The following is a 17,426-nucleotide window of genomic DNA, read 5'->3' as shown; positions in this document are numbered from 1 at the left end:
AGATTGTCAGTTAAAGAAATTACGGTATTTAACTGTAAATTTAAGTTAAAACCGTAAAACCTAAAACGTTGCTACTGTATTTTTTACGGTAGAATTCTGGCAACCACAGCTGCCAGTTTTTTACCGTAAATTTTACAGAATTGTTTTTACAGTGTATGACGTTATCTGTTGGAGTTCACCTCAGAACGTGCCTTCTGAAAATGCTACATATGCACTCCTATAGTACTTCGTTTTAAGGCCATCTCATCTCTGCTGATCTTTATTCAAGTCTGAGTCTAAGATCAGCTAGTTTTAAGGGGCATAAAAGATCGATTTGTAATCAAACTTGAACAAATTGAATTGAGTCAGTTTGATCTGTGTTAAATCTAATTAAGAGGAGGTAATTCTCCTTAATTACACCCACATAGGAGTGTGTATGAAGGAAAAGGGATATACTTATTTTGTAATCATGCACCTATACCCTATGCTCAGTGTAAACTAATGGTTAAATTAAGATTAAGGAGCACATAAAGAGGTTATTCACTTAGAATTTTGTTTTTAATTTATTTTGATATTTTATAATGTCTTTTCGTTTTCGTTTTTCTTCATTATAGTTTATTAGCTTACTTGGCTAGTTTTTTAACATTAAGTTTTTGATCAATTTAAAATAAAAAAAGCAAAATATTATTTATTATTTTAATATATTAATATGTAGTTTATCAGTAGTTTTTTTAGGGCTGCCAAAGTTAACACATTAACTGATAATTTTAATATGAGATAAGACATGCATATTTTTGGCTGCTTACCAGATTTGACTCTTCACACGGCAGATGACTCCCTGAACTGGAGATCTGATAATTCATTTACTTCTTAAATGTATTATTTTTGTTCTGCCAAATCAGTTTCAGTCCTCCTTGTGACAAAGATTTTTCAGTAAATGCTTCCATATGGCAAACTGTCCCTTTAATACTTAAATCGAGCACCTTCCAACAACATAAAATGATATTATCAGACTATTTTGCATAGATTTAACACAATCTTTCCACTACCATGTAGAGACGGTACCTTTTTGAACTTTGCAAAGACTGTGGTCATAGGAAATACCAAGGCCCCACAATAGATTAAAACATGTGGAAGGGCTTTTAAAGACCTCAGAGGAACGGTACCTTTTTGTTGGCCATTCCATCAAATAATTATGCCTTCAAGTCCTCAGGGAGTGATTCCAAGAACTCTCTAGTTGAGTGTTGAAATGGGACTCTTGACTGAATCTTTGTGCTCTTTAATTCTTTCACATCCCGATCTGCCACTGGTTAGCAAGAAAGTTAAAGGGGAGTGCATTTGTCACAGACACAATCTAAGCTTCTTATTTCCCTCCTTTAAAATCTGTTTCGCCTAGTTGAGATACCTTCACCCAATCCCTCTGTTTCCCTCCAGCCTTTCAGTTCATTGGACATTGCGGATTAACCTACTAGCTCAAACAGATTGGAAAGATTTGCTGTTCTCCAAACTGTAAGTGTAACTGTATGTCTTTCAGAGCCACTATGTGAATGTTTGCAGAATCTTATGTGTGTTTGTCTTTGAGAATTTAAAACAGGGTTGTAGCATGTATTACATTTAGCTGTAAAACTAAGTCAGCCTCTCATTGACGTATGAGACTATTTGCAAGAACCTTCTGATGGGCAAGAAAAACTGGATGTAATGGATCCTCAGCAAATGTTCTTGGTGCTTTACAATACTTGTGTATGCTTAACAGTGTGTGAGCGCTTGCGTGTAAAAAGTGGGAAAAATTATTTGTCACCCGAGGGACGCTGCAAAAATCTCTGTAGAACTCGACTTGACATCTGTAAGGTAGGACACACTTTCTCCATCTTTCTCTTTAGGTACGCTCTAAGCAAATACTTAGATTCAAAATTGTGTTTAGTTAGTTATATTTTTAAGGTTATTGATTAACACATTATATGCCTGCCTTTCATGCGTAAAGGTTTATTTGTACCTGTAAAAGCGATGAAGGATCTTTAATGTTGTTCTTCTGAGGCGGTTCTTCGTGTACTCTAGTTAGGGTCATTAGACAGATTAAACGTCCCGTCTCCCTCGGTCCATTTGTGCCTTCATCACATCGCCAGCACTCCTGCTTCTGTCCTGATCCCTCGGTCCCGTCTTCTAACCAACAACAACATGTCAGAGATTAGTAAAACTGCCAACCGTCTTGTTTTCTACTCAGATTATGACACTGAAGGATTTAGATATGATGCACGTGATAGCAACATCCTTTAACATTACACATTTAATTCCACCTAAAAGATTGTACTTTTTAAGAAAAAGATAGCACATACTTTTCAAACAAAACATTGCATAAAAAGATGATGAATTAATAAAACTACCCTCTCTCTAATATAGCCTATAGGACTAATAAAAATAGGCTATGTATAGGCCTTTATATAGCCTATGCCTGTAAAATTGAACAAAAGTTGCCTGACAATTTCATAGTTAGTTAATGTAATAAAGAACACTTTTAGTTACTCTACTAGGACACCTGCATAAACTTAATAAATCACCAAAAATCACCTTAGGATCAGTTTAAAAAACATTTTCAGGTGATATCAGTTAATAACACTATAGATTTTTATGTTAAAAATTACTTTTTTTTCTAATTACACCTAATTACAATTTACACTGGACAAGGCACATTTTGACACCACAAAAATCATAAAATAGTTATAGCAGTATTAGGACCTACTTTGACCTACTTTCTCTGTGTTCTAAAATGCAAATCATGCGTTATTATCTTACATTATTTGTTTTGTGTGTATGTGTGTGGTTTGTTTGTGTTTGCCCTGAGGTGATGGCTTTTATTCAAATAAACAAAGGCATTTTAATAATCTCTAATGCTATGTTAAATTGACAACTTTCAGTATTTGAATCGTTCAGAGCCTACGAGTGTCAGTTGGTTTGTAGTGTATGGTGTTTAATTTTCAAAAGGTAATAGGTTTTGTGTCCATCGTTAATCTTAGCTGTATTATTTCTGGATCGCTGTTCATTCAGAAGAACAGAAGGGTAATGTATTTATCTTTTCCTGCTGATTTAACCCGTATTGTTTACATTGTTACATTATGTACAGCTTAAAATCCATGTGGAAACCACGTTGTGTGTTCATATTTATCTCTGAAATCTTGTTTACAATTAGGGACTCAACTGTGTGCGTAATTCACTTATTCGCCATGGCACTTAGAAGATGAATTGATAAACAAGGCCTATATTTTAACTGTTTTTAGTCTATTTTTACAGTGAGCCTTCCAAACAACATCATCGTTTGCACTTTATGGAGAATATATAGATAACCAGTCAAAAGTCTGGACACACTTTACTAGATTTATATGATTTCTTATCATCTTAAAAACATTTTGATCTGAAATCATGCTTATATGCTTGAAATTAGTTTTGTAATTAGTTATTAGACTAGTTGTTTACATATCACACAGATTTATAAATGACAAAACTACATATATATATATATATATATATATATATATATATACACATATACATACATACATACATACACAGAGTGTATATGTACAGTATATATGTGAGAGAAACAGAGAATTGGACTGGATAATTAAGAATAAGCAACAAGTGCTTAAAGTAGAAACCCATTTAATACATCTTATTTGTTTGGAATTTTGTGTTTTTTCATCATTTTGATGAGTTTATCATTAATTGTAAATGTGTAATAAAAACATATTGATATTAAAGAGTCATAGGTATGTCCAACCTTTTGAGTAGCATGTCAATAAGGATATCAGTGATTCTTTTAAACTAATAGGCAGTTTCTCTTAAACCTGGTGTCAGTTTAAGATCCTATGTGTAAGTTGAATATATTAGTGGGATTTTGCGAATGTAGGTCAGGCCTCCTTTGACACAAATAAATAGTATGTGGATGTGCTTTAAACGAGGGCTTGCACTCTCCATTCATTCCTCTTGTGTTTTCCATGAACAGATGTTTGGTAGCAGGGGTCATAATTATATCATTGAGCTTAATTCTATGTGACTACATGTGAAGTGCCTTAGGCTGACTACCACAAAGCAAGTTAAAGACTCTTTGGTAAAAGAAGAAGTAGAGGAAGCCTGAGTTAGAGAGAAAGAGAGCGAGCAGGGGTGAAGGGGGTGTGTCTTGAGCACCAGGCTCCCAGGGACGGTGTTGGTCCCCACCCTAACACAGACCCCCACAGAACTGCTCAACCGCAGCACGGTAGGGTTGCGCTGTGTATGGTGTTTGTGGCTCCGTGTGTGATAATGTGTTGCAAGTCTTTGCTTGTGTGTGTGTGTCTGTACGTGCCTGCATGTGTAACAGGAGGCATTTTGATGTTGCTATGTATGCCATTGAGCCTTTGTCAACAGTTTTATGTTGTTAAAGTTGTACTTTAACTGATATTTTCAGTTCATTAAAATGTGGAAGTCTAGTTCTGCTGTAGTGGAGGTTTTTGAGAACCCTGAAGAACTCTGGCAGCTCAATTTAATGAGTCTAATGATGCTATAATGGGACTGGAAGTGTTTTATCTCAATATCTATTGGTTATAAAACTGTTCGTATTAACTTTATTTCATTTGGCATTTATGTGTATATCAGATGTGTTATAATGAAGATTGTGGAGTAACAGATAAGCACATTTAGCATGAGATCCTGGTAACCGAACAAACTCTTAACATAACATAGCTGCACTGATCTTGACCTCGCTATTATCTGTGATTATGAACAAAAATTTAGGCGAGGTGTCCGAGATGCTCAGTATTAGGAGAGTTGATTTAGTGTGCGTGAAAGAGAATAGATTTGTGGGTTGACTAGTGTGTGCAAAGAAAAACGGGCAGAAAGTAGAAAGAGATAGGGCTGTAAATAATACATATCAGGCAGTTTGCCAACCAGATAATCTTTGTCCAGAAAAAATATCTTAGATAAAACTTGTAATTCAATGTCTTTTATCTTGTCTTCTTGTGACACTTGGATGAGAAGGATATGTGGTGGCAGCTGTAAAACATTAACATTTTTTGTGTTAACATTTACAATTGATTGATAATATGGCATGATCATTTAACTTATGCTTGTCCTTATTTTTTAAATTAACTTTTTCAATCATTCCACATAAAATGTGCCTGTGCGTAATTTTTGAGTCATGTTTGACGAATCAAATCTTACATACAAATTAATTGTATTGATAAGTTGCCATGCTGGATATGGGCAAACATTTTGCTTTTTGTCTGATTTTAATAGTGCAGAACATTTTCCACCTTCTCCACATCCACCATAAAATCATTAATAGTTTTTTACTTTTTATAAATGTGTTTTAAAGGAACAAATGATTCACTTTGAATAAATAATAAACATTTCTTGGCTGTTATAAATCCCCTGATGGAAACTAAATTAAATGTATCAGCTGTTATAGTATGAGGAAAAGGCAAGCAGGGAAAAAATTAGTATTCCCCTCTCAATTATTCCTGACATTATTATGATCTTTAAGTTGTGATAAATAGTAGTTGCTTAATATCTTCTCACCCACCTGCATCAATGTCCATCAATTTCAACTAGTAATTACAAACAGCTTTCACAGAATGCTAGGCGGAAAGTAAGGATGCTGCTGGAAGCAACTTGCCCTCCAGTTAATTTTGGATGCTGAAGTGCACTTTAAAACACAGTATAATGAATTATTGGTAATGTTTAACCGTGTATTGATCAAACAAGTTTTAAACCTGTTTGAGTCTTAATTTCTGTCCTGAAATAAAAATAAAATTGTTGCACATAGTCTTTCATGCCTTGTTTGTTTAACATGTCGTAACGTTTGGAATTACTTAACTCTCACTGTTAAATGTAAGTGTACCATAAATGTATATAAGATCTATTTAAATTAGGGGAAAGGCTGTAAAAAGTGTATGTTTTGTAATCTAATGCATCTGTGATTAACATCAGGTACACTCTCTTATTGGAAGTTAAGTAACAACAGTGTCAAGGAAAATGAGAATAAATAACTGTCTTGGCAGCTCCCGAAGGCTTACTGTTGCTGTGGCATGTACAGAGTTCACTTAGCGTTTTACAGCTTTAACCCCATGTTGTAAGGGCATATTTAATCAAAATCTCCAGATATCTTTCAAAACAACATATGGTTTTTCTGACAAAGATGATGTGTCATTTCTTAAGAACACTTTGTATCAGAATCACAGGGGTAAATCCATGCTAAATCCCCTCCAGCGCCATCTGAATTTCCCCTCTCTTTGTTCTACAGCTGGGCTTGAGCGGTGTTTGCTTGTTTTCCCACTTGAGGTTGTTAAAACGCACAGGTTAAGGCACGGTCACACTCTCCTTGCTCTCTCCATCCCAGCCTGCTCCGTTCCAAACTCAGCCCTTCTTCTCCAGGCTCTCTATCCCCTCATGGGCGCGATATCAGCCAGTGCAAGAGGACCACCGTCTCAACCCTAACAGCAGTCCTCACCATGGAGATGAAACAACCAGTGATGATGAATCAAGAGGATGAGGGAGAGCATGAGAAGGAGCAAGAGTCACAAGAAAATGGAAGGCTGGTTGCGGACAGCATTGCGGAGAAGGGTCAGAAATCGTGCTCCGGGCCTGGGCAGGTCTCCAACGGTTATCCCAGCACATCCCCACAAAGCCCTAGGGATGGTGCGGGTGCTGGGACGGACAGGGGCAGCACCCCTGGGGCATTCAAGACTCTGGTGGTCCAGCAGACAAGCTTGGATCCGCCTAGGGAGACCTGGAGCAAAAAGATGGACTTCTTGCTGTCGGTGATCGGGTATGCAGTGGACCTGGGCAATGTGTGGCGTTTTCCCTACATCTGCTACCAAAATGGAGGGGGTAAGGTCAAACGTGCTAGGCAATAGTGATACTAAAGCTGCAGGCAACTCTGAGACGGATAAGTTTGATGCACTTAAACAAATATTGTGTAGAGAAAGATTAAAAGACAGATTTCCGTCTTTGAGACAAGATCAACTTGGTGATGTTTGCTTAAAAAGAACTAACAGACAATGGGGAATTCTGCTGTTGTCTCCTGTCTTTGTGCGATCCAACTCGCCTCGTCAGTACAAACAGGCTTTAGTCTCCTTTCATTGAATTTCAAGTAATAAAATCTTTGTAATTTCCTGTTTCACCATGCAAAGGGAGTGCATGAGATAGAGCAGGCAGGGAGACACTCACCGCAACCAACACCATTAATTGTGGCTCTCATGGGTGGGACTTGCTCATATTGTTTAATAATCTGGCTCGCTGCTGCTCAATCAACAGCTATCTAGCATTCACGTCAAAAGCTCACGTATAAAACTTTAATCAAGAACCTGGGGGCTTGTCTGAACAGGAACTTTTTGTGTATGTTAGAGTCTTTTCTGTAAGTACAATAGTGCTTTCAGGATGAGTTAAGACCACTGCAATGGAACCGTGAAGTTCAATTGTGCTTCCTGTCTAAATCCTTGTGTTTAGGTGCCTTTCTTCTGCCATACCTGCTGATGGCTGTGTTTGGTGGTGTGCCGCTGTTTTACATGGAACTGGCTTTGGGCCAGTTTCACCGCAGCGGGTGTATCTCCATCTGGAAACACATCTGCCCCATCTTCAAGGGTAAGACTGGTCTGCTTCACAAGGCTCAGACTTCTGAGACCAAGAACCCAGGTTAAGGGTCAGACAGATAACGGCAAACTGACATGTGCTGTGCTGATAGTACACTCTCCCTTGACCTTCCTCTAAACTTCTTACCGATTCCGCTCTCTCTTTGTTGATAACCAGGACTCTGTTATGGAAATTGTCACATTTACCTGGTAAAATGCCAGCTGCTTAAGAAACTTGATTTTATGTAAATGCAACTTTGTCCTAAATGTCAGCCACTTCCCCAAAGTGGAAGGTGATAGAAACATTTGCATGATCATGTTCTTTTGCAGGTATAGGCTTTGCCATCTGCATCATTGCGCTCTACATTGCCTTCTACTACAATACCATAATGGCCTGGGCTCTCTACTACCTCCTGTCCTCCTTTCGTGCCACGCTACCCTGGACCACCTGTACCAACCAGTGGAACACTCCCAACTGCACCCACTACCTGTCCACCGACTTGAATGTCTCCTGGACCAGCACCTCTGTCTCTCCGGCTGAAGAGTTCTATATGTAAGTGCGTGTAAGTGCAAGTCCAGTTGAAAGGGATAGAGCTAAGAACTTTGCCTTTACTAGGCTTCTTGAACGAACGAGATTTAGAGAGAATGTGTTACTCTCTCTTGAAAGATGCAGGTGGGGGACTGGTTCTGTGTATCCGCTGCTTTTGGAGAGATTTAGAGGCTTCATTTAGTTGATTGCTCCCACTTTTTATTTGTGCTGCCAGGATTTCCTGTTTTCTATATAAATGTTGCTTCTTGTTCTTATCTAACTGTCCTGCACTCATCAGTACTTTCCTACTCACTAAGCTTTTTTTGGTCCCAGTTTATTTTAAGGTCCAATTCTTGCTATTAACAAACCATTAACTATGACTTTTGCCTCAATAAACTGCTAATTAGTAAGGTAGTTGTTGTTAAGTGTTGGTATTGGGTAGGATTAGGGATGTAGAATATAGTCATGCAGAACATGTGCTTTATACGTACTAATAAACAGCCAATATGTTAATAATGGTCATGCTAATAAGCAACTAGATAATTGGTCCCTATACTAAAGTGTTACCATTTTTTTACTATTCTGTGACACCTTTGTCACCCAATAGTAGCTTCTACTTATGTTTGTCTTTATAAACTGTCTACCAACTTCTCTCATGTCCTTAGACGGCATGTTCTGCAGGTTCATCTGTCCCCTGGTCTTCATCAGTTGGGCTGGGTGAGCTGGCAACTAGCGCTCTGTCTGTTGTTCATCTTCATTGTTGTGTACTTCAGCATCTGGAAAGGGGTCAAAACCTCCGGCAAGGTAAGATATACAGGAAACCTCAAAGAAAAAGAATAGCCAACTTTGAGTTAAAACTGTTTATCGGCAGCTTCTTCATGACTCTTTCTGGCAGGTAGTGTGGGTGACGGCTACCTTTCCGTACCTGGTGCTGCTGATCCTGTTGATAAGAGGGGCCACCCTGCCGGGAGCATGGAGAGGAGTGGTCTTCTACCTGAAACCTGATTGGAGCAAACTTTTAACCACTACAGTGAGTGGCAACTAAATCAACCATTCTGAATACTAAGATATTGCACAATCCATGTTGGTTGCTGTGTCCCTCTTCCCCTATAACACATATTTCCTGCCATCTGTCAGGTATGATATGGATGAATGAAAATCTTTACAGACAAATCACTCCATCTGTGTTTTTTTCAGGTTTGGCTTGATGCAGCTGCACAGATCTTCTTCTCTCTGGGTCCAGGCTTTGGTGTTCTCCTGGCCTTTGCCAGCTACAATCCCTTTCATAACAACTGCTACAAGTACACCTGGCTCACATTTATACTGCTGTCATTTTCTATTATCTGCACTTAAGGTTCTGTTATCACAAACTTGAGCTTAAAATGTGAACTTTATTCACACTTTATTCCCAGCTTCTTTTTGCATATGTTTCTATGTAGGTTTGGCGTTGGCCTAATCCTAAGTATTACACTCTGGCTCATAACTCTTCCAGCATTGTTCAGGCTATAGCCAAAATGATATCATGAATCATTAGATTTGTTGAGGAAAGGAGTTCTATTACTTCTCTAAGCAACTTTATTTATGATAAAACGTGTGAAAAAAATAATCTTGACTTATCTGAGAACTAGAATATGATAGAGACTTGGAGGTGGACTCTGTTGACTTGGTGCTGTAAGAAACCACCTAGGAACCTTTCTTAAAATCATAGCAATGCCCTGAAATCACCCACAACACTTTTTTGCAATCGCTAGCTTTCTAAAAATCTAGTTTTTATTTTCTATTATCCTTTTTCTCTGTTGCTCCCTGTTTAAGCTATTTAATCTTTTTTATTATTTATTTAATCTATTTAAGCTTTTTATAATTTTTCTTTTTGCTCAAATCTTTATATCTCTCTTTGAATTGCAGAGATGCATTGGTCACAAGCTCAGTGAACTGTTTGACCAGTTTCCTGTCAGGCTTTGTGATCTTCACCGTGCTGGGCTACATGGCAGAGATGCGCCAACAACGTGTGGAGAATGTAGCTAAAGATGCTGGTAAGCACCTCATTTCATTTCTACCTAACTTCTTTATTCTTGCTCTATGGCACCATTTCCATTCAATTAAGTACCAATTAAAGAATTTTAAATAATTATTTAAACCTTAATATCAATTGCAAAAAAATGATATGGCTGTTCACACTAAAATGACATTTGATTTACCTGTCTTGATTGGATGCGTGTGTTCGAAGGTCCCAGTCTGCTCTTCATCATCTATGCTGAGGCTATTGCCAATATGCCAGCTGCTACGTTCTTCGCCATCATATTCTTCCTCATGATAATTATGCTGGGGCTGGATAGCACGGTCAGTCTTTCTTGCTTTCTTGAAATACTAGCCAATGAATTCTCCCTTAATGAATTAGATTTTTCCCTCTGTTTACTCAGCTTATTGTTTCTGAATTTAGTAAAATGTATTGTCAACAGTGTTTCATTACATTAGGTCTTCAGCATGCATAGTTAACCCATTCTTGTCCCTATGCTGACCACACACATCAATACCAGTAAAAAAGTATATATTTAAAATACATTTATTTCAAACTAAGCATAAATCAAATCTATTAACATATTTATTGTCTTATCCCTCGGGATAAACTGACTGATTTTAAAAATTCAACAAAATTCAAGAACTGCTTGTGCACAATACATATTACTTAATATTAAGCCTGATATGTGTTCTAATCTTTGAATAATATCATAGATATTGAAATTGTACCTAAAGTATACTTGCAGTAGTTTTACTTTAGCACAAACAAATATACTTTAGTATATCTTTAGTTGGTCTTAAGCACTACTTCTGCACAATTAAAGTGCATTAATTACAAAATTAGTTGTTCCAGTTTAGCAGACTTTAATATACCAGTTTAGTATACCAAAAGTACAATTGCAGGGTATTTTTATAAAGTACATAACTATGTAAATCTATTTGTAGCTTTACAAATATATTTTAGTATATTTATCTATAAAAGTCATGTCAGGAATGGATTAATGCAGTCTGCTAATGATATAACTCTATATGTAGTCTATTTCTGTTTGATTATAATGTCAAAATCCACTGAGTGCTGTATTTACCTTATAAGGAGCATTATTTGAATTAATGCCTGTACAAGTTTAATGGGTCCTTGACCTACTTTTCTATCATCCTATGTGTCTCTTGTGTGTGTTTGCGCTCTACAGTTTGCAGGTCTGGAAGGGGTAATTACAGCCATGTTGGACGAGTTCCCCCACCTGTTGGCCAGGAGGAGAGAATGGTTTGTGCTCGGCCTGGTGTGCGTCTGTTATTTGGGCGCCCTCTCCACTCTTACCTACGTAAGTCTAACAGCACTGCAAACAAAAATTTTGTTTTGCTTTGGGGGATTTTCCTTCAGTTCTAATAGGCTTTAAATACTGTCCAGAGACCAAATTTGGAAATTTACCAAAATAACATGCCATTTTCCAAAGTGTGCACATTAATGATTCATTTTAATACTGAGGCAATGTGTTTGTAGGGAGGTGCATTTGTTGTTAAACTATTTGAGGAGTATGCCACGGGCCCTGCTGTTATCACCGTGGTCTTCCTCGAGGTCATTGCTGTTTCCTGGTTCTATGGTATGTATTAGATTGCAGCTTAATCATTCAAAATATACTTTAATTAGTTTTGACCGTGCTGCTGGTCTGAATCCGTGCTGGTTTGATGAAGCAAACAAACTCCTACGTAGTTTCTTAACGAATTGTCTAGACAAGATGGTCCCTTAGAGGCTTTTGGGCCGGAAAATGTATGCTTTTGATATGTCAGTTTTTCTTCCTCAACTTATTTTGGACTGTGCCCCCTTTAGCCTAATTCCTGAGAGTCTAAGAAAATGTATTTTTTTAGTCACTACTGCAGGGAGAGAAGTCATAATGTCAAACTATAAAACTGTTTAGCTACTTCTGTCACTTTATATGTTGCTGTTGTTCATCTGTTCTTTCTTATTCAACTACCAACTATTAGTCCCAAGATTTTATCATGTACCTCAATAGTTTCGTAATCCGATATGCTGCTTCAGGCGATGTGCACTAAGTCTGTTTGTAAAATACGTGCAGGGACGACGCGTTTCTGCAATGATGTGCAGCTGATGCTTGGCTTTGCTCCTGGTCTGTTTTGGAGGGTCTGCTGGGTAGCCATCTGTCCCTGCTTCCTATTGGTCAGTCTATTACATTAATGCATTTTGTGACTTACCAAAACAACTTCCATTGCATTCAAGGTATATGTTTTATCAGTTCATGCATTCCCTTCATACCCATGATTTGATAAGCTATGCTGTCTGAGTTACAGAAACCCAGTCCAGAAAGTGCATTTACATGCAAATACACTGAAAGGGACAGTTGGCTCAAAAATGAAAAGTCGGTCATAATGTTTTTGTCACGGTGCACACACACGAGGGAGGAACCAGGAACACGCAGACGAGGAGATAAACTCAAATAACAGACTTTAATCATGACATCAGGGCAGGACATCACACACCGGGGTTAACGAGTAGACCAGACGAAATGGCACAACACAGACAGGACTATAAATACACAGGTAAATCATAGATAACAAGACAAACACAGCTAGACAAGAATTAACTAATGATTACGCTTAACAAGGACAGGAAACAAACCAAATATGGACACAAGGGGCAGGAACACATGACAGAACCCTGACAGTACTCCCCCCCTCCCGAAAGGCTCGTCCCGAGCCTTAACAGTTCCATCAGGGAGGGGGGGTGGGCGCTCTGGAGGCCCCTCAGGACAGACATCCACAGGAACACAGGACGGGGACCTCCAGAGCAGAACAGACGGAGGCCCCGGTGGAGCTCAGGAAGCCATGGCGGAGCAGGGAGCTCAGGAGGCCATGGCGGGTGGTATTTGTGGCCGAGGCATCCTTCATCGCCCCCCCCCCCCCAAAAAAAATTTCCATGGGGAATCCAGGGGGTATCAGGAGCCCTCCGGGGCCAGACAGACAGGATCAGGGACAGGACAGGAACCCGATAGCCCTCCAGGGCTAAACTCACAGACACTGGAACAGGACAGGACCGCCCACAGGAACAGGAGCCCACCTGGGCTAGCTCGGAAGTAGAGGCTTCTTAATGGGCATGACAAGGAGTCAGGGGCCCTCACAAGGTTCCCTCAGCAACCGCTTCCACTTCCGCGGCGGGCTTGAGTCAGAGGCAATCCGGCGGGTATTGAGTCAGAGGCGGGTCGGCGGCGTGCACAGGGGAGCCACCGACGGTGGGTGGGCTTTCTCCACGGACGGCGACGTGATCTCCCGCGAACGGCGGGGTCGATGAGCCGCGGCTAGCGGCGTGACTTGGGGAAGCCGCCGACGGTGGGTTGGCTTTCCCCACGGACGGCAGCGTTGATCTCCCGCGAACGGCGGTCTTGGTGTGCCGCGGACGGCGGTGGATATCTCCCACGATCGGCGGGTTGGATGAACCGCGGACAACGGCGAACTTCTCCCGCGATCGGCAGGCTGGAGGGCTCGCGGCCAGCGGACTCGCGGCACTCGCGGCAATCCTGCCGAACTCCCACGCCCACTTGACGCGGGCTAAGTCAGGATGACGAGCGGCGACTTCCATGCCGCAAGGGACAGACCAAACAGGAACAAAAAATAAAAACTGTTCAAAAACGGAAAATAAAACGAGGTGAAGGGGCGCCGCTTACTGTTGTGGTCTGGTCTTCTGTCACGGTGCACACACGAGGGAGGAACCAGGAACACGCAGACGAGGAGATAAACTCAAATAACAGACTTTAATCATGACATCAGGGCAGGACAAGGACATCACACACCGGGGTTAACGAGTAGACCAGACGAAATGGCACAACACAGACAGGACTATAAATACACAGGTAAATCATAGATAACAAGACAAACACAGCTAGACAAGAATTAACTAATGATTACGCTTAACAAGGACAGGAAACAAACCAAATATGGACACAAGGGGCAGGAACACATGACACACACGACAGAACCCTGACAGTTTTCATGTATGACTTTCTTTTGAGGAACACAAAAGAACATGAGGTTCAAATGATGACAGCATTTTAATTTTGGGCAGAACTATCCCTTTAACCTCTCGTTTATGATCTTTGTTATATTTTTCCAGATCTCAGCATGTCAGAAATGCAGATACAGTTTTGTTATTCTTCTCATTGTTTCATGTCTGTAGTTCATTATTGGAAGTTTCCTGGCATTCCCTCCCGAGGTGAAGCTGTTTGACTACCTGTACCCTTTCTGGACCACAGTTCTCGGCTACTGTATTGGAGTGTCCTCCTTCATCTGTGTGCCTTCTTACATGGTCTACCATCTAGTCACCACCAAAGGGACCTTCAAACAGGTGAGCCTCGACAGACAAAAACATCAAAACACATATATTACTGTATCTTGTCAGGTCTAATAAGTGAGCCAGATATAACAATGGCACTTAAACACATTACAGCAGCACAGACACAATTATGCTGCAACGCATCAACTTGATAACGTTAGTAAATTTTCTCTGTTTGAGACGTGAAGATAGACATCAAAGGGAGTCAAGGCACATGGCTGTCAGTCACTGTATACATCCATGCAGTGACACTTTAGTCACAGGATGTGTTTGGCAGTTGATGAAAAATGACACAAGGTTAACCTTTGTTGATTCTGTGATGTAACTACCAGTGACTTTAGCATGTCAGGTTTGGGGTGTGTAATTATGTGCCTCATAGAGGAGAGTTTTAGCCCACAGCTGTTCAGTATTTAACTGACAAGAGTTGCAACATATCACTGTTGTTTAATCTCTTTAATATTTCTTTGTAGTTGAGCTGTTCGACTTACCGTAACACCCTCCTGTAACTTAAACGTTTTCACAGTTTTCACCACTCTCACTGCTTACCCCTGTAGCGTCTGCTAAAGAGCATTACCCCTGAGGCTCCGGGGTCCAGCGGCCCTCAGAGAGACACAATTGTCATCACCAACACCGTGTGACAGAATTTCCTCTTCTGCTGGACATGTAGCACAAAAGCAGGGGACCTGTGTCTCCTGTAAGGGCCTCGGCTGACCTCCCTTCACACCTCACCCCAGAGGAGTCTGCTACCTGTATTGTGTGACGGTGAGGCCAGGCCTCCGAATACAGCTATTGTTTTATTCTTATTCTAGCCATCCATGTGTGACCACTGTCAGCGCTCATATGAGTTACTGACAGCCGTAGCAAGTTCTTGAGTTTGTGTTTTGTCCTTCTATTTTTTATTTTAGATCTCCATAAACAATGTATATATATATATAATCAAATATATATAATCAAAGGTGACAGTAAAGAACTTTACATTGTTTCAAAAGATTATTTCATATAAATGCTGTTCTTCTGAACTTTCTAGTCATCAAAGAATCCTGAAAAAAAATCACTGTTTACACAACAGTTTTCAACATTGATAATAAGAAATGTTTCGGTAACACAATACATGTGCTTATTATTATAATAACAATAAATTAATCATAATTACATGCAAGTAACCCTAATCCTAACCCTAACCATATAGTTAGTACATGTAGTTAATTAATATTACTCAGTACTTAAATGTACACTGAAACAAGGACAACTTAAAATAAAGTCTAACCAATGTTTCTTATCAGACTGATATCTGAAGGATCATGTAACATAAAAAAATCTCACCAACTCCAAACTTTTGAATATCTGTTTAGTGAAGTTTGGGATAAGAACAGGAATGGACGCACAAGTGGTTCAGTTTACTTTATGAAAATCTAAAATTTATATACATTGCTTTTCTACAATATTTATTTGTCCTTAAATAGTAACTAAATACATAAAGATTGTTATATTGTGGTTTTGTGACCAATTTCAGGTATATTTTACATGTACACTCATTTATATGAGGCCAAAAAAGATTTTGTTTCTTTATTGTCATTATAGAAATTTGTAAGTATGACTTCAAAGAAGCTGCTTGTGGTTTAGGGACTGAATCCATCACTAATTGTGAATATATTTTCTTATTTTCTGTCTTGTTAAATGTTTTTTTATTTTACATTTCAGATGTGGAAAGGGTAAAAGTAGGAATGTAACAGAATGTTTTTTATGAGACAAGCAAGGGCCCAAATCATACATTTTTTTAAATGTTTTTTTGCACAGGTGTGTATGTGTGTGTGTGTGAGTGGATATGTGTGTATGAGTACGTCTTTGACCACCATGCCCGTATATGTAACAGATATTAAGTGTTTAGCCTACTTTTGGAGGATATGTACCAATTGTTAGGCATATGTGTATTTATTTGTGGGACATTTGTGGCATTTCATTCATATAATGCTTATTTTGTTTATTTGCTACTGGAACTCTTTGTCTGCCTACCCAGTTACTATTTACATGTAGCATTTACAAGAATGGGACCAAATATTCAGGACTGGAGGGACCAAATGTAAAAGTCTAAGAAAAAAAACAACAATATTGATCGACCACTAGCATGTTCCTTTGCCATTTATTTTTTACATATATTTATGTGTGAGTTACACTTAGTAGCAGAAACCAAATACTAATGTGCTTGTTACAAATGCTTCAGCCTTGATCCTCAAGACTTTTTTCATGAAAAAAAGGTGTGACTGGACATCTAAGTATGTGCATGTGTACTTTGTGAGTTTTGCTGTTCGTGTGGTCTGGCGTTCTGTGCTGACTCGTTGAATTCGTAGAGTGGGCAAATGTGAGGACGTCGATTTCTCTGTCGAACTGACATGTGTGAGCTGTACATCGAGGTAGAGAAGTAATAAGCCATGGTCAATTCTATCAGTGCGTGTGTGTGCATGCCGTAGACGTGAGTCTATATTGTGCATCTGTGTGTGTGTGTGTGTGTGTGAGTGCGTGCGTGCCTGTGTGTGCTCTTCAGTCCAGTGCTGACCTTTCTTCTTCTTTCTCAGCACAATTTACTATTCTGTCTATCAAAGTATTGAAAATCTATTGTACTTTATAAAGTCTAAATTTGATCTATGTATGTCTCCGAGACTGTTAAGAGAAAATATGTATAGGACAAATACATAAAATAAAGTTATATGTATTAATAATGGATGTGTGCCTTTATTGTGTTTATGCTACAAAATAGGGATCTGTCTGACTGATAATCCTGGATGATTTCAGTGGGCTATTTTAACTTTCAAAGTGATGAATTGAAATATTTAAGTTCAATAAATCATAAATATACACTATTCAGAATTTAATTATTCCGATTTTTTACAGAATTTAGCAAGGATGCATTTAAATTGATCAAAAGTGACAGTAAAGACATTTAAATAGTTACAAACGATTT

The 17,426-nt window shown here is 39.1% G+C and overlaps 1 protein-coding gene across 5 annotated transcripts; it reads left to right on the top strand.

Moving 5' to 3' along the window:
• Positions 1-1,364: 1,364 nt before the first annotated feature.
• LOC306851554 (sodium-dependent serotonin transporter-like) lies at positions 1,365-17,180 on the top strand. Of its 5 annotated transcripts, XM_079387870.1 has the most exons (15): positions 1,384-1,488; positions 1,733-1,827; positions 6,251-6,837; positions 7,456-7,590; positions 7,908-8,130; positions 8,772-8,910; positions 9,002-9,136; positions 9,304-9,407; positions 10,012-10,139; positions 10,334-10,446; positions 11,316-11,447; positions 11,627-11,726; positions 12,201-12,301; positions 14,312-14,479; positions 15,022-17,180. In XM_079387870.1, exons 3-15 carry the CDS (start codon positions 6,459-6,461, stop codon positions 15,103-15,105), a joined length of 1,941 nt encoding a protein of 646 aa, XP_079243996.1. In that variant the 5' UTR covers positions 1,384-1,488; positions 1,733-1,827; positions 6,251-6,458; the 3' UTR covers positions 15,106-17,180. The 5 variants fall into 5 exon arrangements, with proteins under 5 accessions (XP_079243997.1, XP_079243996.1, XP_079243998.1 ...); XM_079387871.1 differs by lacking the exon at positions 1,733-1,827 and having other exon boundaries at positions 1,365-1,488; XM_079387872.1 differs by lacking the exon at positions 1,384-1,488 and having other exon boundaries at positions 1,558-1,827.
• The last annotated feature ends 246 nt before the right edge of the window (positions 17,181-17,426 follow it).

The sequence above is a fragment of the Barbus barbus genome, assembly GCF_936440315.1.
Source record: "Barbus barbus genome assembly, chromosome: 31".
Classification (NCBI taxonomy): Eukaryota; Metazoa; Chordata; class Actinopteri; order Cypriniformes; family Cyprinidae; genus Barbus; species Barbus barbus.
The sequence above is the reverse complement of the archived record's forward strand: the minus strand, read 5'-3'. Positions and strand labels throughout refer to the sequence as shown.